At 39.7% G+C, this 24,938-nt stretch overlaps 1 protein-coding gene and 1 long non-coding RNA gene across 2 annotated transcripts; both read right to left on the bottom strand.

Moving 5' to 3' along the window:
- Positions 1-6,178: 6,178 nt before the first annotated feature.
- Positions 6,179-10,002, bottom strand: LOC131240579 (uncharacterized). The gene is made up of 4 exons (XR_009168820.1): positions 9,930-10,002; positions 9,688-9,823; positions 6,600-6,701; positions 6,179-6,284 (listed from the first exon to the last, which is right to left on the bottom strand). It is a non-coding gene; the product is annotated as an uncharacterized LOC131240579 (long non-coding RNA).
- A 778-nt stretch (positions 10,003-10,780) lies between these two features.
- LOC131239046 (MDIS1-interacting receptor like kinase 2-like) lies at positions 10,781-14,221 on the bottom strand. The gene is made up of 2 exons (XM_058236608.1): positions 12,523-14,221; positions 10,781-11,173 (listed from the first exon to the last, which is right to left on the bottom strand). Exons 1-2 carry the CDS (start codon positions 14,219-14,221, stop codon positions 10,815-10,817), a joined length of 2,058 nt encoding a protein of 685 aa, XP_058092591.1. The 3' UTR covers positions 10,781-10,814.
- Positions 14,222-24,938: the final 10,717 nt, after the last annotated feature.

Genomic DNA, 24,938 nt, shown 5'->3' with positions numbered 1-24,938 from the left:
ATCACTGTTGGGGATGTTTTTGGATTACTTGACCAGATAAAGGCAGGGGAATAATTCAATGCAATGAAATGTGCAGTGGTCACTGAACAAGGTGTCTTACAACTACTGGATTAGGGAATCTTCGAGATGATTGGAGTGGGAGAAGAGAAACCTACAACCTTTCTCCAACCCAACCACTCCGATGCTCTCTTTAGCAGTTTATATTGGTGTCCAAAGCACCGTTGGGCTTCAGGCCATGCCCACTTTAGACTCAAATTTGGTTTGTGCATGGCCGTGTTTGGGCCGGGCCTACACTTATGACCTATGGCCCACACCAGCCCCAGCAGAGTAACTCAAACCTGAGCTCGAAAAACTAGTTAGGCCCGAACTCGATCCTGCCCAGCCCAAATTTGGTAAAATCACTATTTTCCACTTAAATGTTGCTAATATATCCTTTGATCAAGTGGGGCACACATACACAATGAAATAGATGTCCAGAGAAGTGAAACCAGTGAGAATGGGTTGCTGTCTAACGGATGACTAGAATGGGATATTTATAGGAGCAAATGAAATTAGGTGAGTCTAAAATGACTTGAGCCCAGGCCCAAACCAAAATCAGAAAGGCCCAAGCTTTGCCCATGGGCCAAGCTAGTATTTGAAAGCTGGATTCAAAGTAGAAATGGGCTCATGGAGTGACTTTTAGAGTCAAGTGTCCTTTTTGTTGGGTGAGTGGGGCATGGATTTATGGGTTTGATTTTAATTGTAAGATGGTTTGTTTGGGCTTTTCAAGCCTAGTATATTACAAGGTTTTATTTTGCATAGCCCACGCTTCAGGAGACCGTTAAATTAGAGCCAGCAATGATATTTGACCCTGTCAGCCCATAGGACGGATGTCCAGTACTCAGCCTCAGTTCATGCATATTGCGTTGCGCTTCATTTTTAGCCTGAAAGTATTTAGTATGCTAGCAAATATGATGCACATGAACTTGGAGTATTATAATAATGAGACTTGGAGTATTAGAAGAATTTAATAATCTTGGTAATGGTTTTTCACCATAGGTAATGGTTTAAACAACATGAGTATTAGAAGAATTTAATAATCTTGGTATGAAACGTCAGATGAGTGGATTGGATGGTCTATACGCACAAAAGTGGACATCACATATAACTTGGAGTATTATAATAATGAGACTTCTTATCTCAGCTATTTCACATGGTGTGCACCTATGGTTGAATCAGCCTGATTTTTGGCCCGGGTCCAAATAAAGAGCAGCACACCTGATTAACGGGGTGGATCTCATCCACATGAGCTTGAGCTAACCAACAGGAAAGAGTGGAGATTGAACATCTACTGTTGAAACATGCATGATGAGGACACAGGGTGTTCTTGACAAATCTATTCAGTCCATCTGTTTTCTTAGTGAATGGCCAAAAATGAGGAAGACCGAAGCTCAAGTGAGCCACATGACAGGAAATGGTGAGATTGAACATCCACCCTTGAAACATCCTAGAGCCATTGTCAACTTCAGATCTGCCTCATTTTTGGGCCCATTCCCTCAGATTGACTGAAAAATTGATGGGCGGAATATTGGACTTCTCACGAACATTAAGGTAGGCCCCAAGTACAGTTTGAGATAGGTTGGCAACATTAATCAAGGGCCAGCCAGAGGTCCGGTGGACAGTTAAGCATATATGGCGGGGGTTGTTTGACCGTACAATGATGTTGGTGACAAAGCCACTTTATCCATCTATTTTCCACCTCATTTTAAGGCATGGACTCAAAAATGAGGCCGATCTAAAGTTCAAGTAGGCAAAACGTACGACTATGAAAGTATGGGAATTAAAGGTCAATCCGATGAAATAGTCATAGAGTCGCATGATGTTTTTGACAAATCTGCCGAGTCCATCTATTTTGGCTGCTCATTTTATCGCATGGCCCATTTTCAGTTTTTGATCTGTCACCTAAATGGGCTGGAAAAATAGATGTACCAGTCAATTTCTCACAAACATTAAAGTGGCCCCATGTACGATCAAGACTAGGTTAACACGTCAATCAATGTGAGAGCTAGAGATTGGTGGACATTTAAGTTTGAGGGTGAGAGTTGCTTGACTATAGGTGTGGTCTACAATGATGTTTGTGACAAATCTGTTCAATCTATCTATTTAATTTGCCACCTCATTTTGGGGCATGGGACCAAAAACAAGGCTGATCCAAATCTCAAGTGGGCCAAACGAACATGGAATATGCTCGGATTTTACTTTTAGATTCAAGTCTCCTCTTTTGTGAGGAGCATCAAGATTTCAAAGAGTGAGCCTGGGACCATATGAGTTTTGGCTCAAATTCTACTATTAGAGTCGAGTATCATCTTTTGTTGAGAACATCCAGTTCCAAGCAATGGGCTTGTCATGTCAAAGTCTAAGTTTTTATTTTGCACAGCCCAATCTCAAGTAGAACAATAAATTAGGCTGGCAATGGGCCTGTGACTCTAGTCAACCCTTTAGCCAACTAACCAAGCTTGCTTATTACTTGGGCTCAGGTGTACTTATTGGGCTATGTTTTGGTTTCAGCATGAAAACAAAGGCTATTAAGGTAAATAAATCAGGCTATGGCTGGCTCATTCCTATATCAAACCGTTTCCAGTATGCACGTAAGTGTTAACAAAAAGTTCCAATTCCCAAATATTACAAAGTCATTACTGGGCTTGAAATACAAGCCCTTAAGTAAATGGGTTGAAGGAGTGGTGCTTGGGCCTAATAATTTGTTATCAAGTGGGACTACATGTTAAATTCTAAACCCAATTAATAAACGGGTGAGGATCGGGTCACGGGTCCATGGGTTGTACCCCAAACTAGTCCCTCCCTCCACCACTCCGCATAAATTGTGTATGTGTTTGATCTTTGTAGAGGTGATGGTGATGATGACAAAGAGGAGATGAGCTCCCCAGGATGCCTTTCCATCATCACTTCAAGTACCACGACACCCAAGCCATATAGGTCGCATTTTTCAATTTTTCAGTCACCCTCAACGTATATGCTAGCTCTGCAAAAAGGAAGACAGTTTAGTCATGTTCTTTCTCTTTGTTAATCATCAATAGCTAAACTATTAAGCATATATCAAACTCACAGGGGTTTCTTAATCTAGGTTTCATATCTTCTAGGTTATTTTGCTTGTTAACCCCAAGGCATCTCTACAAATTGTGCATATGCCAATTGCCATGTGTGTGGCACATCTGGGAGTTGCATAAGATATGCTAAAACTTTTAGATGATCTTGCTTGTAAGTTAGGATGGTCTACTTAAAAGGCATGCCACATGCATACATTGTGTACTATTGACATTTTTTCTCAAAACTATCCATTGTTTTCATGTGTTGATGGCCTGCCTGATAAGAAGACCAGATTAATCATTGTGTTTGGTCATTTGCATGGTTAGGCCTACCTTTATGTGTGCCTCATATATCCCAAACACATGAGAAGTTGGCATGTGTAATCTAGAGTGTATTGATGCGTCTATAGGTATCGTTGTATCTCCACATTTCATTGGCAAGGATTGGGTGATATGGGCATGTTTTAAGAATTTCCAATCTTGGAACTTCTTTTGTTTGTGTGGGGCATTCACTGTGTGCGGCATCACATCAACAGTTTGGATCATAGAGATGTCTAACCCTTGTGCAACGGAGTAACCCAGCCCTTATGCATCATTTTCACATTTTCTTGTATGGGCTAGAAGCAATGAACTTTTTCAATCATTTATTAAATAGTGATGACTCATCCATCTATACTTGGTATCCATGTAAATCTATCCAGACCATCTGAATATATGGCCCGAGCATATCCCAAGATTACACTTATTGGAGGATTCTATACATACAATTGGTGGCCAACAAATGGACAGCTATGGAAAATGGAGAGCGCCACGAATTTAATAGGTGATAACATATGGTTAAGTTGGTTGGGTAACATGAATCCTGGTCACTCTTACCATGCAGCCACATTACTTCAATCATGCATAATGTAAAAAATGATGGACATCAAGTGCGGCAAAGGAAAAACATTATTCACAGTATCTTCATTTGCATGGTTATATATTAGTTTTAAATACTCACAGATGCTTTACAATTTTTTAGTTAAACAAAGTTGGGGATTTGAACAATACAATCCCTTTTGTTTCTTTGCAAGGCCTCTTACGACTGTTGGATTAAGGAATCTTCCAGTTTCCCTAGAGTGCCACATTTGACAACAGTATGATAACTCATGCACAAACTTTACTGTGTAATTTCCAACAAAAAATAGAAAATCTTACAAAAAATAAAAGACCAGTTGCTAAAATAACTATAAAAGCATGGAGAATGAATGAGCAACGAACCTGGAGCAATGTATCCATAACTGCCTGCAAGCGTGGTCCAATTGGACGAATCGGGTATCAACAATCCGGCAGTGCCAAAGTCAGGGACACAGGCCTCAAATTCTGAATTCAACAGAACGTTATTGCATCATAGGTCTTGATGGACAATTGGACAGAGTGCAATCATGGTACATGTAAGATAATGCATGGGTGACACCTTTAATAACCTTCACTTTAATATTCCAGTCCAACTGTGCAGCTCATTCATCATTGCTTAGGATGTTAGCCAAGATTTCCCTTTCCATGTAACCATAAACTAGAAATGAGAATTGAGCATGGGAAAACAAAATAACCATAAATCTTCACTATGTTGTGATGGCAGATTTGTCATCAAAACCCTCTGTCGCTTCCACGATGTATTCAAACATAGTAATTCCATCATAATTCCATATTGAAAATGGATTTCCGCTTCTCCTTTCAAGAACCCCTCTTTCTATTTTTCTTCTTATTTGATAATAAAGGGAAGAAAAGTTGATGATTACAAATAAAAGAAACAAGACCACCAAGAGAGGAAGAACAATGAAGATGACAACTTGACAGACTTTTCTTGCATCACCATGGCTTGTTGAAGGAGCGTTGCAGGGTCTCAAACCTTGCACTTCACCACATAAGCCTTTGTTTATTATGAATGCCTCTGCGAGAGCCTTCTGAAAGGACTTTCCAGGGTTCTGCTGCTGCTTCTTCTTCTTCTTCTTCTTCTTTTCTTAATTTATCCAAGGCACGTAAGAGGATTGACATAGATGCGCAAAGACTGATCTGGCTTTTCAATTATCCAAGACAACCAAATTATATTCTTAATACCCTCCATATTAAGTGGCAAGGGTCAGGATTTTGTGTTCAGAACATCTCTCAGGATGGTGAAGATTGACAGATTTGGGATGCTAATCCTAACTGAAATAGTTACAAAGCTATCATTTCAGGATATTTATGGTAGCAGCAGGCCTGACTCAAGTTTCAGACCTCATTTAGTTTAGTTTAGTTTTATTAATATTATTATCAATTTTGGAAGGTAGTTTCTTGAAAAGTTGATTCAGATGATCAATTATCTCACTGATCTGATGTTCTAACTAGCTGAGTCATTTACATCAATTGTATGGCTAAAGTGAAAAATAATCAAATTCATCCAGAAACCATAAGAGGAAGAAAAAATATCACATGGAACTCACTTGATCAATGAGGAGCTCCCAGTTTGATTAGCCTCAGCAATGACCGGTGATTACTTACCTGGAATGGACCAGACTGTTGGATTGGTTGGGATCAAAACTCATCACAGAAACAGGACGGGTTTTGGCTGGGACTGAAACTCCTCGGTGAAATGGGTCAGTTCACTAAAAACACAAGTCAACCATTTTATTAAGAACATGCAAGTTCACCAGTCAAAGCTGAAACACAACCTGCATTTGTAAGCCAAACATGCTAGAAGGATAATATTGCTAGTTGTTACTAAATAATTTTATCTATAGCAGATTCCAAGGCGAGAATAGGTAAGGAAGTCAAAACATCTATTAGGAAGTTAATAACCAGGCAACACGTGAACATCAGATTGATGTTTAACAGCAGCATCAGTAATAACTTGTAAATGCATTAGGTATATAAAAAACATGTAATGCTGACAAAAAGACGAAAAGTGACAACTGGTTAAAGTTCATACAATTTGCAACATCTTGCAGGCCCTAAACCCATGATTTAAGTAGCGAAATGAAAGATGATGCATCTAGTTACAAATGAAAACTCAATTTCTAAAAATATTAGGTAAGACACAAACTGTCACTGAAGGTTTACCAAGATCGTGAACATTCAACATAAGACCAGCAAACCTATTTTTGCTCTTTCTGATTTCTTGGGCATTAGGTCTATCGAAAGGGTCAACAGAAATCCTCCTGCTTGAGCTGGAAAATGCAACTGGCAAATATACAGAAAAGGAAAGAATGGTTTATCCCAACATCAAAACTTCATGTTTATACCAAAGAATGGTTTATCCCAATACAAAAACTTCATGCTTATTCAGCAATTTAAGATGTCGAAAAGTCTATTCTCTATAGAAGATAGCAATATCTCCAGTGTAAAAGAACCTAATTGATAAAATTCAACAAGATCAAATACAGGAACTGGATACTTGAGACATGCCCCAAAACTGAAGCAATTCCGCTATGCAGCAGCAGTTGTCTTCCTCGGAAGAAGTTCAATCTTGACAAAGATGGAAGAAGCAAAGACTACCTTCTCTGAAATTGCACTTGAACCTTTGAGGCACATGATGTAAATACCTCATCCTTCCCATTCCGGTTGTCTTCCTCGTAATGGCCTTCACACTCCAGTTATCTGTTTCTTTAAGATAATCAGTAAACAACATACTTACAGAATCTGCTAAAACTATATACATTACAAGAAGATAAAGAAAGGAATAAAAAACTGTGACCCATGAAATGGTCCATATGCCAAATGTTCTGAGTTTTTCCCATTGAATGTGGACATTTGCTGCACCCACAAGGCCACAAAATCTGGCTGACCAAAGACCTGACTACTCCAACCATCCATATTGTCTTGATTGATGATCTATGTCTGATCCAAAGTTTGATGAGATGAACAGCCAGATATATATTATGGGGCCCATGCGATCAAACAAATGGTCCTTGAATTCATAGGATTTATTTATTTGAATTAATTTTTAGGGTTAGACTGAGTCAGTATTGGTTCAACAAGTTTCCCTTTGGTATTTCGTCACTTTTTGGTGGGCCACTTTCTGGGCATAACAATATTAGAACGTCATGAAATTGGTCACTATCAAGCCAGCTTCAGAAGGATCCCATGATCATACAATTCTGATACAGTTTATGTGACGTACAACCAGTTTAAGATAAGCCTATATGTTTGTGATGAGATTCAAGGGCATTTTGGTCATTTCTTATTATAATAGGTTTTTCTTTAGTTGCCAAAGGATAACTGCCTCTTTGGCTTTGTGTGTAACAGCACATTGTGGTTACTTTTAATAAAATTTCGTGTTTAGCGTGTTGATTCCCTTTTGGCATGTGTTGCCTCTGGTTGAAACATAGGAGATTGATTGACCAGTAGTTTTGACCAGTGGGCTGGTGGGAATCATTTCCACAGCGACTTCATCTTTGGAGACTATTCTACAACATTTCTAGCTAACGATTTCAAAAGAACATGGATCCAGATCAGTCCATCACGTTCACATTTGCATTGACAAATGCATAGTTTTAGCTCAACTTGGTGACAAAATTGTCCATATTCAGACCACTGTTGGAATGGTTATCATAATCTTGTCATCAGGATTTTTGTACTCATAAGTCCTATCCACATGATGGCCCACCAAATCTATGATCCTGATCAATGCACGAAAGTGTCAAAAGTGTGATGGAGTTTTTTTTTTTTTGGTCAGTATTGACATCATGAAATTCCAGGAAGCATGGATGTCATAGAAAACATTTCTCGTACATCTTTGTGGGAAATGGGAAACAGAATTCCTCCTTTGACTTCTCGAATACAATCACCAACAAATGCATATTAAAAAAGTAGGGGAAAAAAAAAGATCCAAAAGGAAAGGAAAATGTAGTTGTCTCATTAAGCTTGCTAAATTATGCTCTCATGTTAAGCGGACAAAGTGGCGGACCAATCGACACGCCTGACCTAAATTCTACTTTCACAAGAAAATTGCCATGTCACAAGTAGACAACAACTTGGCTGCATTAAATTTTTTATTTTTTTCAAAAGCAACTTGGCTGTATTTTAACGAAACTGGAAACCAAAAGGATTGCTTTCTTCGTTGGGCCTGAGTTTTAGAACATCAAACATAGAGCTTGCGAGTCAATTACACTTTGGACATTATGTGCAGGAGTGAATGATAATGACAGAGGGGAGAGAAAAATGCCATGACAACAGCATAGCCATTCATAAAAGCTAATGCATGTGTACATGTTCATGCACTTTTCTATGCATATGCATTTGAACAGAATATTCAGTCTGTCCAAATTCCTAAACATTAATTCGCAGAGACACAAAACAGTTAATACGTTAAACAGGAAAGAAAGGCCCTATGTCAACAAGGAAAAAGAGGTTATCGAATCCATGCACCATGCATGATGTTATGTGTTAGGCTGTTAGCTACCAAAAAAACTGGATGCAGGTGGACCCAAATGGATTGGCAACGTAACAAAAATATTACTGGTTGGACAATCTTAGCTGTCCAACTGCCCACCTACAAATGAGTGGTAGAAAAAAAAATGGTGGAAATGGACAGCACTCCTTACGAAATAGTTCAATTGGAAAGGTATAGATTCATCTCATCTAGCAAATTTTAGGATATGATCCATCCATGGTAGGTCCATGAGATGAATAGTCCAGATCAAGGACTACTATGACCACTCCAATTAGAGTTATTACACCAGATAAGGAAATTAGTGTGCAGCACACAGGTTTCATTTCTCCCATAAGAAAGTGGCACAATAGGACACATACAAAAAAAAAAAAACCAACATTACTTAGGGGGTGTTAGGGAACATTTTAACCCTGCAAATGAAATTGCTTTCCATGGAAACCCGCTTTTTCTCCATTTGCCAAAAAAAAAAAAAGGTAGTGTTGCAAACTGATTTCCATTTCTCAGATTTTCCTTGAAAAACTGTGCAGATTCATCTCTCCCAAAAAAGAGACATTGATGACTTCTAAGGCAAAGAAGATAACATGAGGTGACAGAACATGGAATCCCTGTAAAATTGGAATCCAAAAGAAACAACAGAGAAAAGAGGAAACCATGGTTTCAATTTCCTGATGATTTCAGGTTAATTCATATCCCCATTTTAGTAGTCATCCTTCCATTCAAACACATGAAAAGAAAAGGAAAAATAAAAAATAAAAACTAAAAGCATAATGTGAAATACAGACACAAATCTTTCAACAGTATACAGAAACTTTCATTCCTAAAAAGCTTGTCCCAATTGTTCAGCGATCTATAGACCATTGGCGTGTTGCAGCCCATAGTCAATGGACCATGCACCCCTTAAAAATAAAAATAAAAATAAAAACTCCTCGATTAGATGATTCCCCACTATTAGGCTTGGAACTTGCCATAGTCAGAATGTGAACCGTTGCAGTAATTCACTTCTTAAGCGTCTATTTATAGGTCACACATATCTAATCCACATCGAATGTAGAGATTGCACGAAAATGCATGAAAAATAATAATCAAAGAATGATTAAGCAGAGCATCCAAACCCAACTAATGCATAAAAGCCGAATTGAGCTTCCAAAATTGGAGAAATCTTAAAAAACCGGGGGTCGGTAGATTACGTACACTTGCGGATACGGCTAGCGGGATAAGCGCAAGAAGCGCATCAGCTCTTTTGAAGATGAAAGCTACGGCGCCCGCACCGTACGCAGAGAGTGTGTGTCTTGTTCCTTCTCTTCCCAAAGCTTCCCGTCCCTTTCCCCTTATAAATTAAAATGGAAATTCATTATTTTCTTTCTTTCTTTTCTTTTTCCTTACAAGAGGAAATGGAAGAGGATGAGATTAGAATTAGAGATTAGTGAAATTACTATATTAGGCTTCGATGAGACTGTGTTCTTCTCGGTCGCCCCTTTGGAGTGGGAGAGGAGAAACCTGCAACCTATAGGAGCAAATGAAATTAGGTGAGTCTAAAATGACTTGAGCCCAGGCCCAAACCAAAAACTGAAAGGCCCAAGCTTTGCCCATGGGCCAAGCTAGTATTTTCAAGCTGGATTCAAAGTAGAAATGGACTCATGGAGCTTATGCAAGTCACCTTAATTTAATGGGTGAAGAAAGCAGGCCGCATCAGCTCTCGAATCCTACCAATTATTCATGGAGTAGATTTAGAGGACACTTTGACTTGAGGTATAGTATAATTATCTTGAGTCACATTGCCGGAGTGTGAAGTCGTTGCTCTTTTTTCTCTCTTTTCTTCTTTTCCTTTTCAATTAACAAAACCACAATTGGTACCTTCTCTCGCTAATAAATATACCCATTCTTCTCCAAATAATATGTTAGTAGAAAACTATTATTTCAAAAAAGTATAACATCTCCTAAAAGGTAAATTCTTTGGTTTAGAAGACATTTAGTTAAAAGATAACCATCACACATACAATGAAACATTTTTATTATTTCAACATATATACCTTTATAACATTTGGGTTTTGATCACCAATCCTAAAAATCTACTATTTTTTAAGAGAAAGGTAGGAGCACACGATATACAAACATTCAAGTGGGAGCCACAAAGAAGGAGAAGCTTCACTTGAAAATCTACATTTTAGATAAACACCAATTCCACACACCAAAATTACATACATATCATAGCAAGAAAAATACCTTCTCCATATAGGATGATTTTCATACAATAGACACACATTATTAATGTTCTTGCCACTACACACCTTCAACCGTGATGATTTTCATCCACCCAACTAAACTTCAAGATCCATGAGTTGATGTAATGTAAGTGCATGGAATGGCCCTAGAGAAAAGGAAGACCCACCAATAGACAACTCTTGAGCCACGTGGTGCATGGTCGGCCGAGAGTTTGGATCCGGCTGAATGCATGAAAGTGCCATGGACACCACAAATATGACTTCGTGTGCAACCACAGCCGTCGGGTCCGGGAGACGTTGGTCCAACATATCCTTTAGCAGTGTATCTTGTCTACTTGGTGGTGTCAGAGAGGAGATGAGCTCCCCAGGATGCCTTCCCATCATCGCTTCAAGTGCCACAACGCCAAAGCTATATACGTCGCATTTTTCAGTTACCCTCATTGTATATGCAAGCTCTGCAAGAAGGAAGATGGTTCAGTCATGATCATTTCTCATTCTTAATCGTTAATAGCTAAACTCTTAATCATATATCAAACCTACCTCTATTTCTTAATCTAGATTTCATATCTTCTAAGTTTTTGTGCTTGTTAACCCCAAGACATCTCTATAAACTGCGCATATGCCAAATAAGACATACTCAGCACATCTGAGAGGTGCAGAGAATTGGCCAAAGTTTTGTATGATCTAGCGAAAAAGTCTGGATGGTCCATTGTTTCGTATACATTGTGTACTGTTGGCAATTTTTTCTAAAACTATCCATTGTTTTCATGGTAGTGGCCCGCTCAATAAAAGAACCAGATTAATCATTGTGTTGGGTCATCTGCATGTTTGGGATTACCTTTATGTGCGCCTCGGGAATCCCAAACACATGACTTAAGTCATTGATGTGTATGTAGGTATCATTGTAGTTGCACATTTCATCGGCTAGGATTGGGTACTATGGGCATTGTTTCAAGGATTTTCGATCTTGGAACTACTTTTTTTTTTTTTTTTTTTTGTGTGTGTGAGGCATTCACTATGTGGGACATCACATCAACGGTTTGGACTATAGAGCTGTCGAACCCTTGTGCAATGGAGGAAACCCAACCATCCTCTGGGATCTCTTGGCTGAGCATTGAAGGATGCCTTATTTCCGTATGCATCATTTCCACATTTATTTCCTTACACATCATTTTCACATTTACTCGTATGGGCCAGAAGTAACGAGTTTTTTCAATCATTTCTTAAACAGTGATAACACATCCATCTATACACTTGGAATATCCATGTAAATATATCCAGACCATCTAAAAGCATGGCTCATATTGTAGATGGAATTGGTTCCAAAAATTATAGTTATTGGAGGATTCCATCCATCTAATTGGTGGTCAACAAATGTACAGTTAAGAAAAATAGTCAGCATCACAAATTTAATAGCTGATAAAATATGCATAAGTTAGTTGGGTAACTTGAACTATGGTTAGTCTTACCATGGAACCACATTATCTCTACCATGCATAATGTAAAATGATGTTCTTACGTTTATCTTCTTCGTTTGCATTATTATATTAGTTTTGACTTTGGGGATTGTAAAAATACAAACCCATGTATGTTTCTTTACAAGGCCTTTTACCGCTGTTGGATTAAGGAATCTTCCAGTTGCCCTAGATTGCAATATTTGACAACAGTATGTTAACTTATGCACAATCCTTAGTATGTAATTGCCAACAAAAAATAAAATAAAATAAAAGGGAAAGCTTAAGAAAAAATAAAGAGTAGTTGCTAATAAAACTTTTAAAGTGTGGAGAATGAATTAACAGTTAACCTGGAGCGATGTATCCATAAGTGCCGGCGAGCGTAGTCCAATTGGACGAATCAGGTATCAACAATCTTGCAGTGCCAAAGTCAGAGACACAGGCCTCAAGTTCCGAATTCAGTAGAACATTATTGCTTGATAGGTCTCGATGGACAATTGGTTGGGTGCAATCATGGTGCATATAAGATAATGCATGGGCCACACCTTTAATAACCTTCACCCTTAGAGTCCAGTCCAACTCTACAGCTCCTCTGTCATTGCTTAGGATGCTAGCCAAGCTTCCCCTTTCCATGTACTCATAGACTAGAAATGAGAATTGAGCATGGGAACAAAAACCATAAAGCTTCACAATGTTGCGATGACGGATTTCTGTTAATGTTCGAATCTCATTTCTAAAACTTCTTTGATCGGATTGATCCCCACCTTCGAGTGGGTGAAGTTTCTTCACAGCTACTACTTGGCCTGATGGTAGATTTGCTTTGTAAACTTTTCCATACCCTCCAATTCCGATGCAGTATTTGTCGTCGAAACCCTCTGTCTCTTCCACGATCTGTTCAAATGCATCAATCCCATCATAATTCCATATTGAAAATGGATTTTTGCTGCTCCTTTCAAGAACCACCTTCTCTTTATTTCTTTGTCTTTGGGAATAAATGGAAGAAACGCCGACAATTATAAATAAAAGAAACAAGGCTGCCAAGAGAGGAAAAACAATGCAAATGATAACTTGGCGTCCTTTCCTTGCATCACCATGCCTTATTGAAGGGGTATTGCAGGGCCTCAAACCTTGCACTTCACCACATAAACCTTTGTTTTTTATGAATGCCATTGCAGGAGCCTTTTGAAAGTTTTTGCTGTTGGGAAGAGGACCTTCCAAAGCATTGTATGAAAAATCAATAGATTGCAAGCTGAACATTGCTTCAAAAGAAGGTGGAATGGAGCCCGACAACTTGTTGTGGGAGAGGTTTAACTTTTCCAGCACATGCAATTTCCCAAGTTGTGGTGATATCTCTCCATTGAGCGAGTTATGACTGAGATCTAGTAAATCCTGTAAGTATACCAGGTTACCAATTTGAAATGGAATGCTTCCATTCAAATCATTTTCGCTCAATTTCAGATATCGGAGTTTGGAGCAATCCCCTAATTGAGGTGGTATTGGACCACTTAGGTGATTCATTGACAAGTCAAGAACCTCCAAATTGGAGAGTTTTCCAATCTCTTTTGGTACCTGACCAGAAAGTTGGTTACCATTTAAACTCAAGTTGAACAAAGAAGTTAGCCTCTCATATCCCTTTGGAATCTCTCCTTCTAGATGGTTCAAAGAAAGACCAAGTACTTGTAGCTGCTTCAATTGCCCAATCTCGCGAAGAATTCTACCAGTGATCATGTTCCCAGATAACTGTAGCCTCGCCAAGTTTTTGCATTCTCCCCAGTTCGGTGAGAGTTCACCAAACAACCTGTTGTGACTGACATCCATGAAATAGAGATGTGGGTATACACCAAAGGCTTCTGATACATTTGCAACGAGCTGATTTCCTTCGAGTCGAACTCTAGTTAAACTAGTGCAATTTCTGAAGCTTTTTGGGATCTCACCAGTTAAATGGTTGTCAATTGCATTGAAGATTTCAAGCTTGGTCAAGTTTCCTAAAGTGGAAGGGATAGAACCTGTTAGAAGGTTATAGGACAGGTCAAGATTTTTGAGATTCATTAAATTCCCAACTTCTGCAGGAATTGAACCAGAAATTTGATTCCTGTAGAGGTACAAAAGTGTAAGGTTTCTCAAATTACCTAAAGCAGGAGGGATTGGACCTGTCAGATTGTTATTGTACAATATCAACCCAACCAAATTCTTGAGATTTCCTAATTGTGCAGGAATTGAACCAGAAATTTGATTGTTGTGGAGGTACAAAAGTGTAAGGTTTCTCAAATTACCTAAAGCAGAAGGGATTGGACCTGTCAGACTGTTATGCGACAACTCCAACTTAACCAAATTCTTGAGATTTCCTAATTGTGCAGGAATTGAACCAGAAATTTGATTGCTGTAGAGGTACAAAGCTGTAAGGTTTCTCAAATTACCTAAAGCAGGAGGGATTGGACCTGTCAGATTATTATTCCACAATGACAACTCAACCAAATTCTTGAGATTTCCTAATTGTGCAGGAATTGAACCAGAAATTTGATTGTCAAAGAGGTAGAGGATTGTCAGCCTGGTCGAGTCACCTAAAGTTGGAGGAACCGGCCCAGTTATTTTATTAGACGAGATGTCGAGCTCTGAAAGGAGAGAAAGGTTAGCCATTGAAAGAGGTAGAACTCCAGAGAGATTATTCATTGAGATATTGAGGGTGAAGAGTCTGGAAAGAGTGCCAATATCAGCTGGAATGGTTCCAGTGAGTGTGTTGTCACTGAGATTGAGACAGAAGAGATTTGGAAATGACGAGAAGCTCAAGTTATCAAGCTTACCTTGCAAGCCTGCACTCGGTAAGCTTATCTCTATTACACTTCCAAGGCCATTGCAGGAGATCCCATACCATTTGCATGGAGAGATTGTGTTGGCACTAGCATTAGCCGATGGAAGTGACCATGAATGGAGAGCCTGTGGTGAGAAGATGCTGGCTTTCCATTCCAAGAGAGCCTCTGCTTCTCCGAGTGTGGATGCTGGTGCTGCTGTAAAGGCATTGGAAGAAAGAAATTCTAAAAATAAAAGCAGAAAAGCAAGAGAGAGAGATTTCTGTATGGCCATGGCTGTTGTTGGTCTGTTATGAACTTACGAGGATGGGTATTTATCGAAGGAGGTTGATGTTACTCTGGACAAGAACAGCTTGTCTTATTCTTACCAAAAAAGAAACGAAAAGAAAGAAAAAAGAAATAGAAAAAATAGAGAGAGTTAATTGATACAGGCGCTGAAAAAAACGAGTGCGGGTAGAAATGCACGCGCACACGATCTAAACACCCCAATTTGGTGGACCCTAACTTAGACAAGGAATAATAGCTGAAATTAGATCCGATGGACCTAGGGTTGTCAATGGGACGGATTAGGTCCGGGCCAAGCTCTGTCCAAGCCCGGTATGTAATTATGAACCTAAGCCCAAATCTAGCTCAGGCCCATGACGGGCTGAAAATAATCCAGCTCGAGTACGGTCCGGGACATTTACACAAAGCGTGACCTGAGTCTGCCGGAGCCCAAGCCCTGAATATCTCTAGGGATAAATGATATTTTGGTGTTCCTCATGTTTGAGAGAGAAGAAGAGAATAAAAGAAAAGAAATAAAAGTAGGTGTTGAAAAGATTTATAGGGCTGGGAGGGTTAATGGGATTTTGAGAGCTAAGCCTGAGACCGGCATGATTTATAATTGGGCTCTTGATTTAAGCCCGAGTCCGACTATCAGGCCTGATACACCACCCAAACCCGGCCCTTACGGGCAAGCCCGTCATGTTCACCCGGCCCATTGACAGCCCTAGTTGGACCTGTCTCACCTCTGTATGGATGCCGATTGCCTGCCAAATGACGCGGATTGGCTACTGATGCTGCTACTTGCTACTGCTCGGTGCTCTCTGGGCCCCACCATGATGTATGTGTTTCATCTATGCTGTTTATTTTTTTATTTTTTTTATTTCAAGATCATTTTATCGTACCAGCCTACAAATGAGTAGATCCAAATCTTAAGTTGACCACATTAGATGAAACAGTGTTGATTGAATGCCCACCATTAAAGGCTTCTTAGGGCCGCAAAAGTTTTGGATCAAACTGATATTTGCTTTTTTCCATTCATCGATGTCTGCCTGACCTAATCAATAGGTTGGATATCAAATAAACAATAAGGTGGGCCTTAGAAGGTTTTTAATGGTGGGCATTCAATCACTACTGTTTTCCTGTGATATGGTCCACCTGAGATTTAGAACTACCTCATTTTTGGGATCAAGCCCTAAAATAATCTTGGAAAAATAAGATAAAACACAAACATCGTAGTGGGCCTCAAAGCACCGACCAGTAGCCAACTTGCTACAAGCAGCGTCCCCAGCAAAAACTGCGTCCGCCTACTACCCGGGTAACAGGGTGTTACCCTTACCGTGGGGCCCACATTGATGATTTTCTGTATATCCATGCCATCCATCCGTTTCTCCATACCATTTTAGGATGGGATTACAAAAATTAACAGGATCCAAATCTCAGGTGGACCACTCAAAGGAAACAGCGGTGATTGAGTGCCTCACCATTAAAATTATCAAAGGTCGTAAGGTTTTCGTAAAGGGGTTTTTTTTTTTTTGAAGATATCTAACATCTAACATGTTAATAATGTCAGGAAGATCTGGATGAAGGGAAAATATAGAGATCAGCTTCATCCAAAACTTTTGTGGCCCACAAAAGGCTTTTAATGGTTATTCATCACTATTTCTACCGATACAGTCCACCTAAGATTTGGATCCTCTTAAGGTTCGGGATCGGCCCTAAAATGAGATAGAAAACATATGGATAGCATGGATATACAACAAATACATTAATGTGAGACTCACACGGTTGATCCATGGATCCTATGGCTTGAAAACCATAACCTACACTGATATGATTTGCTACCTGAATGGTTGGTGGACATTTCATGGACTGTCGATAAATAATCTTGTGGCCCAACTATATGCTATTGTTCCCTGTAGTTTTGGATTGGCCTAATCGGTACCCTCAGGTTGTAACATGAGGTGGCACAATTGATGAATGGAGTCAATATCACAAACATGTCACAGTAGACTCACAGAGCTTGATAGTTGCATGCTCTGCCTACAACAGGTATTGGAGAGGATTCTGGTCCCTAGGATGGCAAGAGCCATCCTCAATCTCAAATTTGCCAGATCCCCTGCATGCATAAAACCCCTAAGTAGAATGAGAAACGCAGGCTGCGTGCTCACCTGAACTTTGAAACTGCCACCGACTCGTGCACATGAATGGGTCACATATATAAAATCAGATCCACTTATCACAGATGGTTGATTAAAGGTGCATTCTAGATGGCCCATTTTTAATTGAGTCCAGAGGAGCTGCTGTTCCTGATGGAGGGGGATTCTGCTACTTCTGGTTCTTGTGAGTGCTTCAGTAGCCTCTTTGTTGTCTGTTTCAGATTTTGTGGCTTGAGTTTTGTTGAAAGCCTCTTTAGCCTTTTCAGCACTTGGAAGATTGCATCCACATTTCAGGTGCTAATTTCTTTTTTGTAATTTTGTTGATGCTATTCAGAGGTCTATATGATAGGTAAGGCTCTCTCTTTTTTTTATCTTTTTTTTTTTTTTTAAAATCTTTGTTTTCTTTTTAAGGGACGGATCATGATCAGAAATGGTTCGTGTACTTTGAAAAGAAATAAAAGGGCTCTGGCACCGACAGAGCACACATGTGTCACACGATTGAATTCGAGCTTAACTGAAAAAAATAAAAATAAAATAAAATAAAATAAATTCCACTTATCACAGGATCATCATTGGGCGAGTTCCATGCATCTAAAATCATGCAAATATGATCATGATAGGATAACACATGATTCGAATCATTGGACACTTTCTAATAACCATTCATTTCATTTCAATAGGTGTGGCCCACCTGATGATCAATAGGCCATGTTTTTGAGACATTGAAACTAGGTATTGTTAGTATAACGTAAAGAGCAGCTCTAGTTTGGCATGAGTATGGCTTGTCTCCATGCGCCAGGTACTCAAATTTGAAAAAGTAAAACAATGCAAGTGAAGCCATGCAATGGCAATAGGATGAGTTTTGCAAATTTCCAAGTAGTAGGCCCATCAATGGTTGTATTTGGTCTAGATTTTAAGCTGGTTTGTTTGGGCTTATCAAGCCTAGTTTATTATAAGGTTTTATTTTACATGGCCCACATTAAAAGAGACCATTGAATTAGAGCTGGCAATATTCTTTGACTCTGTCAGCCCAAGGGCGGGATGGCCAGTACTAGGCCTCAGGTCATGCATAGTGTTGTGCTTCCTCTTTAGCCTGAAACTATTAAGTAGGTTAGAAGATGTGGCGTGCAATGACATGGAGAGAGAAAGGAAGAGAGAAATTGGGACTGCAATGGCCTGAATTGCATAAGCACATGGAACGGATGACATGTGCCAGCTAACTAATCATTATGGGATAAACATGCATTAGATCCACACTATAGGGAAATCCAAGACTTACATCAGCCGCACCATAGGGAAGAGGGTTTTTCACCACAGGGAAGAGTGTTAAATCATTCCTAAAAATTTTAAATTTACGGGGATTGGCTAACATGAGTATTAGAATGACCTGATTCTTGGAGAATCAATTAATCTTGCTGTGGAATGTCTGGTGAGTGGATTGGATGGTGGATGTACACCAAAGTGGACACCAAAGTGGACACCACACGCGTGGACTATTTAAATGATGAGACTTCTTATCTCGGCTATTTTACATGGTGTGTACTAAGTGTTGAATCAGCCTGATTTTTGGGCCCTGGTCCAAATAAGAGTGGCACATTTGATTGACAGGGTGGATGTCATCCACATGAACTTGGTCCTCATTAAATAAAAGTAATGCATCGAATACATACGAAGTCTTGGACTGTACTTTGGAATTCAGGCAGAGAAGATTGGAGAGAGAGACTGGGGTGGAACTACTTACTCGGGGTAAAGAATGAGCCATTGGTTGGTTTTTGCAGGTAAAATTCTTAGCCATCATTCAGTTAGTAGCCACATTTTTAAGTTTCTAAAATACCCCTACATTCAATTAAAAAGTTTTCTCATATCCCTTTGAATATTAAAACCACTGAAACTAATAGTGAGGGTAGAAATGTCCAAATGCTTCTTGCATTGAATATGTAGTATATATGGGCCCAGTTATGGCTTCTACCCATCCGTCTAAAAGCACTTCTATGTTTGGAATACAGTAGATTCATCTCTCCATAGCACATGCCGTTAGATGAAGAATCAATTAGAACCGTCTATCTAGTTTTCCGTGCTCTATATGATTTAAAACACACAACCATAAGATAATTTTAGATATCTAATCGATGGCTTTCAAAGCGATTGTTTGAAAGAAAGATAATTGACATCCACTGCATCTGATTAAAGAAAAGTGATACTCAGAATTTTCTAAATCTGTGGGATTTCTAGAACATAGGCCTGAAACCACGTACTGTAATCACAGTTTTAAGGGACAAACTCTAGCTGACTCGCTTGATTTTGAATCGAAGTTGCAACTCAGAGGACTTGGTAGTGAATTGGCTGGTCAGGCCAAGTCACCAATGTTTTCTGTGCAGACAACTGCTGAACTGAATCAGACGTGACCCAGCGGATCAAGGGCTGCCCAGCCAAGTCATCAAGCCAACCTGGACATTTTATGGACCATGCATAAATAATCGTGTTGTCCGTTCGTATTCCATTGTTCCCTGTAACGTAGCCACCTGAGTTTTGGATTGGCATAATTGTTTGTCTCGGGTCATAACAAGAAGAGTCATGATTGATGAACGTGAATCAAGGTCACAAACATGTCACCATGGACTTACTGAGCATGATAGTTGCATGCTCCACCTACAACAGGTGTTGCACAGGACTTTAGTCCCTTGGATAGCAATGCCTCAGTCCTCCATCTGCAGGATCACTAACCTAAAACCCCCCAAGTAAAATGAGAAATGAAGGTTGCACCTGCTCAACTGAGGTTTGAAACTGCCCCCAATTCATGCATAGAAGTGGGTCACATGTGTAAAATCAGATCAACTTACCACAAGATCATCACTGTGTGAGTTCCATGCATCTAAAATTATGAAAATATATTGAACACGTGATTTGAACCATTGGACTTTTTCTAATAACCATTCAATATTTCATTTCAACTGTATAACCCACCTGATGATTAATAGGCCATGTTTTTAAGACATGAAAACCACATATTGTTTGGACAACCTAAGGAGTAGCTACAGTCTCACATGAGTATCACTTGTTTCCATGTGTGAGGTAATGATGTAGAGTGGGCCACGGACAGTTTCATGGTCAAGATGGATCAGAAAAGGCCCAGTCGATGACAGAAGTGATCCGGACCGTCGGACCTTAGATCGGGCGTATCTCGCAATCCGGAATGAGTTACCTGACGTAAAATATATGATTTTGGGGTAGAACGAGCTACTTTAGCCAACCAACCCGCTATGCCGGGTTGCGCAGCCCGGAATTGCAAAAAACTCCTTGATTGACGGTCGTTTCCCTGTTTTAATTTCGTTTTTACTATAAATAGTAAGTTTTAGTTTGATTATAACTCTTCATCCGTTGGGCTTTAGGAGTTGTGCCCAACATGAAAAGAGCTTAAAATAATTAGGAGAACAGTTTGGTGAAGCCAAATAGGACACTTACTATTGTTGGCCGAAAACCTTGCACACTAGACATCACGACCGTCTATAAATAGTAAGTTTACTATTTATAGTAAGTCGTGAATTCTAAGAGTTTTAGTTGTAGTTTGATTCTGATTTCTTTCCCATTGCTTGGTACCCCTATTTAAAGGGATGTGAACTCATTTTTATTGATGGATTAATCAAATTCGAATTTATTAGAATTTCTTTTTATTTCCTGCTTTCTTTCCTCGTGGATTCGAGAAGTCTCTGTGATGAGTCCAAAGAAGTTCCGTGGATTCGGAATAGTTATCCTCTTAAGGAAGACGGTGCTCGACCTCACGTCCTCCCCTGTGTCAGGTAACTAAATTAAAACAGATATAAGTGAAGTCATGAAATGGCAATAAGATGAGCATTGATGGAAAGAGGCAAAGACAACTTTTCTTTTTCCCTCGTGTTGGGTACACCTCCGAAGGAGACTTAACAGGACCTCTCCCAATATCTCAAGACTTCTAGGGCTCGTTTGGATAGCTCACTATGACCTTAATTATAAATTATAAAAATGATGCATTGTAGCATAATGCATTATGTTAATAAGGGAGCATTTGGATAATAAGTTGGTTAAGATAAGCTATTTATTGCACAAGTAACTTATTTTAGTTTCTACTATGTTTGGCATACTGGCTTCTCCTCTCCGTCGTCTCTCTCCATCTCCTCTCTTCAGTCCAAATCAGTGATTGAATCTTAGAATCATCACACACCTCTCCTTTTTCCTCATCCACTGATTGGATGGTTAAGACAATCAATGCCAGCGACTTTTAGAGTCAAGTGTCCTTTTTTTGGGTGAGTGGGGCCATGAATTTATGGGTTTGATTCTGATTATACGCTAATTTGTTTGGACTTTTCAAGCCTATAGTCTATTACAAGCTGAACTGAATCAGACGCGACCCTGTGGATTAAGGGCCACCCAGCCAAGTCGTCAAGCCAACCTGGATATTTTATGGACCATGCCTAAATCATCCTGTTGTCCAATTGTTTTCCATTGTTCCCTGTAATGTAGCCAACTGAGTTTTGGATTGGCATAATTGTTTGCCTTGGATCATAACACGGATCATAACACGAAGAGGCATGATTGATGAACGTGAATGAAGGTCACAAACATGTCACTCTGGACTTACAGAGCATGATAGTTTCATGCTCTGCCTACAACAGGTGTTGCACAGGATTTTAGTCCCTTGGATGGCAATGCCCCAGTCCTCAATCTCAATTTTGCAGGATCCCTTACCCAAAACCCCCAGGTAAAATGAGAAATGAAGGTTGCACCAGCTCAACCGAGGTTTGAAACTGCCCCCAATTCATGCATAGAAGTGGGTCACATGTGTAAAATCAGATCCACTTACCACAAGATCATCACTGTGTGAGATCCATGCATCTAAAATTATGAAAATATATGAACATCATGGGGGAACACATGAATTGAACCATTGGACTTTTTCTAATAACCATTCAATATTTCATTTCAACGGTATAACCCACGTGATGATCATAGGCTATGTTTTTAAGACATGGAAACCACGTATTGTTAGGACAACCTCAGGAGTAGCTAGAGTCTCACATGAGTATCACTTGTTTCCATGTGTGATGTAACTAAAACAGATACGAGTGAAGTCATGAAATGGCAATAAGATGAGCTTTGATGGAAAGAGGCAAAGACAACTTTTGTTTTTTCCGTCGTGTTGGGTACACCTCTGAAATATCTCAAGACTTCTGGGGCTCGTTTGGATAGCTCACTATGACCTTAATTATAAATTATAAAAATGATGCATTACAGCATAATGCATTATGTTAATAAGGGAGCGTTTGGATAATGAGTTGGTTAAGATAAGCTATTTATTGCACAAGTAACATACTAGGTTCTCCCCTCCTTCGTCTCTCTCCATCTCCTCTCTTCAGTCTAAATCAGTGATTGAATCTTAGAATCATCACGCACCTCTTCTTTTTTCTCATCCACTGATCGGATGGTTAAGACAATCAATGCCAGCGACTTTTAGAGTCAAGTGTCCCTTTTGTTGGGTGAGTGGGTCCATGAATTTATGGGTTTGATTGTGATTGAATCTTAGAATCATCACGCACCTCTCCTTTTTCCTCATCCACTGATTGGATGGTTACGACAATCAATGCCAGCGACTTTTAGAGTCAAGTTGCCTTTTTGTTGGGTGAGTGGGCCCATGATTTTATGGGTTTGATTCTGATTATATGCTAATTTGTTTGGACTTTTCAAGCCTAGTCTATTACAAGCTTTTATTTTGCCTAGCCCACGTTTAAGGAGACCTTAAATTAGAGACAGCAATGGTCTTTGACTTTGTCAAGCCATAGGACAGATGACCAGTACTCGGCCTCAGGTCATGCATATAAGCGTTGTTCCTCCTTTCTAGCCTGAAACTATTAAGTAGGCTAGGAAATGTGATGCACAATGAGAGTGAGAGAGAGAGAGAGAGTAAGATAGAAATACGGACTACAATGGCGTGAATTGCATGGGCACATGGAAGGGATGACTTGCACTAGCTAACTAATCACTATGTGGGACAATCATCCATCACATCCGCCCCATCCATCAGTTGGGCCGTCACATACCATGAGTCCTAGATTCATGTGTAATCCAAGACTTACATCACCTGCACCATAGGGAATAGGGTTTTTCACCATAAGTAAAGGTGTAAAATCATTCTGAAAACTTCAAATTCACACTGTTTCGACAAAATGAGTAATAGGAGAATTTACTAATCCTAGTATGAAACCATATATGAGTGGATTGGATGGTCTATATAGACAAAAGTGGACACCACGTAACTGGGAGTATTATAACAACGACACTAATTACCTCAGCTATTTCCCATGGTATGTACCGACCGTTGAATCAGCCTGATTTTTGGCCATGGTCCAAATAAAGAGCGGCACACTTGATTGATGGATTGGATCTCATCCACATGAGCTTGAGTCAACCAACAGGAAAGAGTCTTGAAACATTCACAGGGACACAGGGTGTTCATGACAAATCTATTCAGTCCATCTATTTTCTTAGTGAATGGCTCAAAAATGAGGCCGACCTAAAGCTCAAGAGAGCCACATGACAGGAAACAGTGAGATTTAGCGTCCACCCTTGAAACATTTGGGGGCCATTTTGAGCTTCCGATCTGCCTCATTTTTGGGCCCATTCCCTCATATTAACTGAAAAATGGATGGATGGAATGGATTTCCCATGAACATTAAGATAGGAGCCAAGTACAGTTTGAGTTAGGATGATGATGCAAGGAAGGCCGTGAGGTCGAGCAGAGTCTTACTAAAGGTGATGACGCTCTCCTAACTTTTCTAAGCACTTTTCATGTTTTACTATTTATAGTAAAACGGAATTAAAACAGGAAACGACCATTGATCTGATGGTATTTTGCAAATCCGGCTTGCGCAACCCGGCATAGCCGGGTTGGGTGGCTAAAGTAGCTCGTCCTACACTAAAATCATAAATTTTACGTCCGAAAACTCATTCTGGTTTGTGAGATACGTCCGTTTTAAGTTCTAACAGTCTAGATCATCTCCGTCTCCGATCGGGCCTCTTTTGATCCATCCAGCCATGAAATTATCTGCAACCCACTCTACATCAGATGGCAACGTTAATTAATGGGTGAGCCAGAAGTCCGGTGGGCATTTAAGCATAGAGGGTGGGGTTGCTTGACCGATGGTGGGGCAAACAATGACATTTGTGACAAATACACTCTATCTGAAAGTAAGGGAATATAATTAATGTGAGAGCAAGAGGTTGGTGGACATTTAAGTATGAGGGTGAGAGTTGATGGACTATAAGTAGGGTCCACAATAATGTTTGTGACAAATTTGCTCAATTTATCTATTTTGCCACCTCATTTTGAGGCACGGGACAAAAGTAAGGCTGATCCGAAGCTCAAGTGGGCCAAACAAACATGGAATAGTAGAATAAAACTGCCGCCATTGAAACGTTAGTGGACCACATGATAAAAACAGCGGATGGAATGCTTACCATTAAAACATCTTGGAGGCATCTTGGGCCACTTTGAGCTTTTGATCTGCC

This window comes from Magnolia sinica, chromosome 3 (genome assembly GCF_029962835.1).
Source record: "Magnolia sinica isolate HGM2019 chromosome 3, MsV1, whole genome shotgun sequence".
NCBI classification, from domain to species: domain Eukaryota; kingdom Viridiplantae; phylum Streptophyta; class Magnoliopsida; order Magnoliales; family Magnoliaceae; genus Magnolia; species Magnolia sinica.
This window is presented reverse-complemented; position numbering and strand designations above follow the sequence as displayed.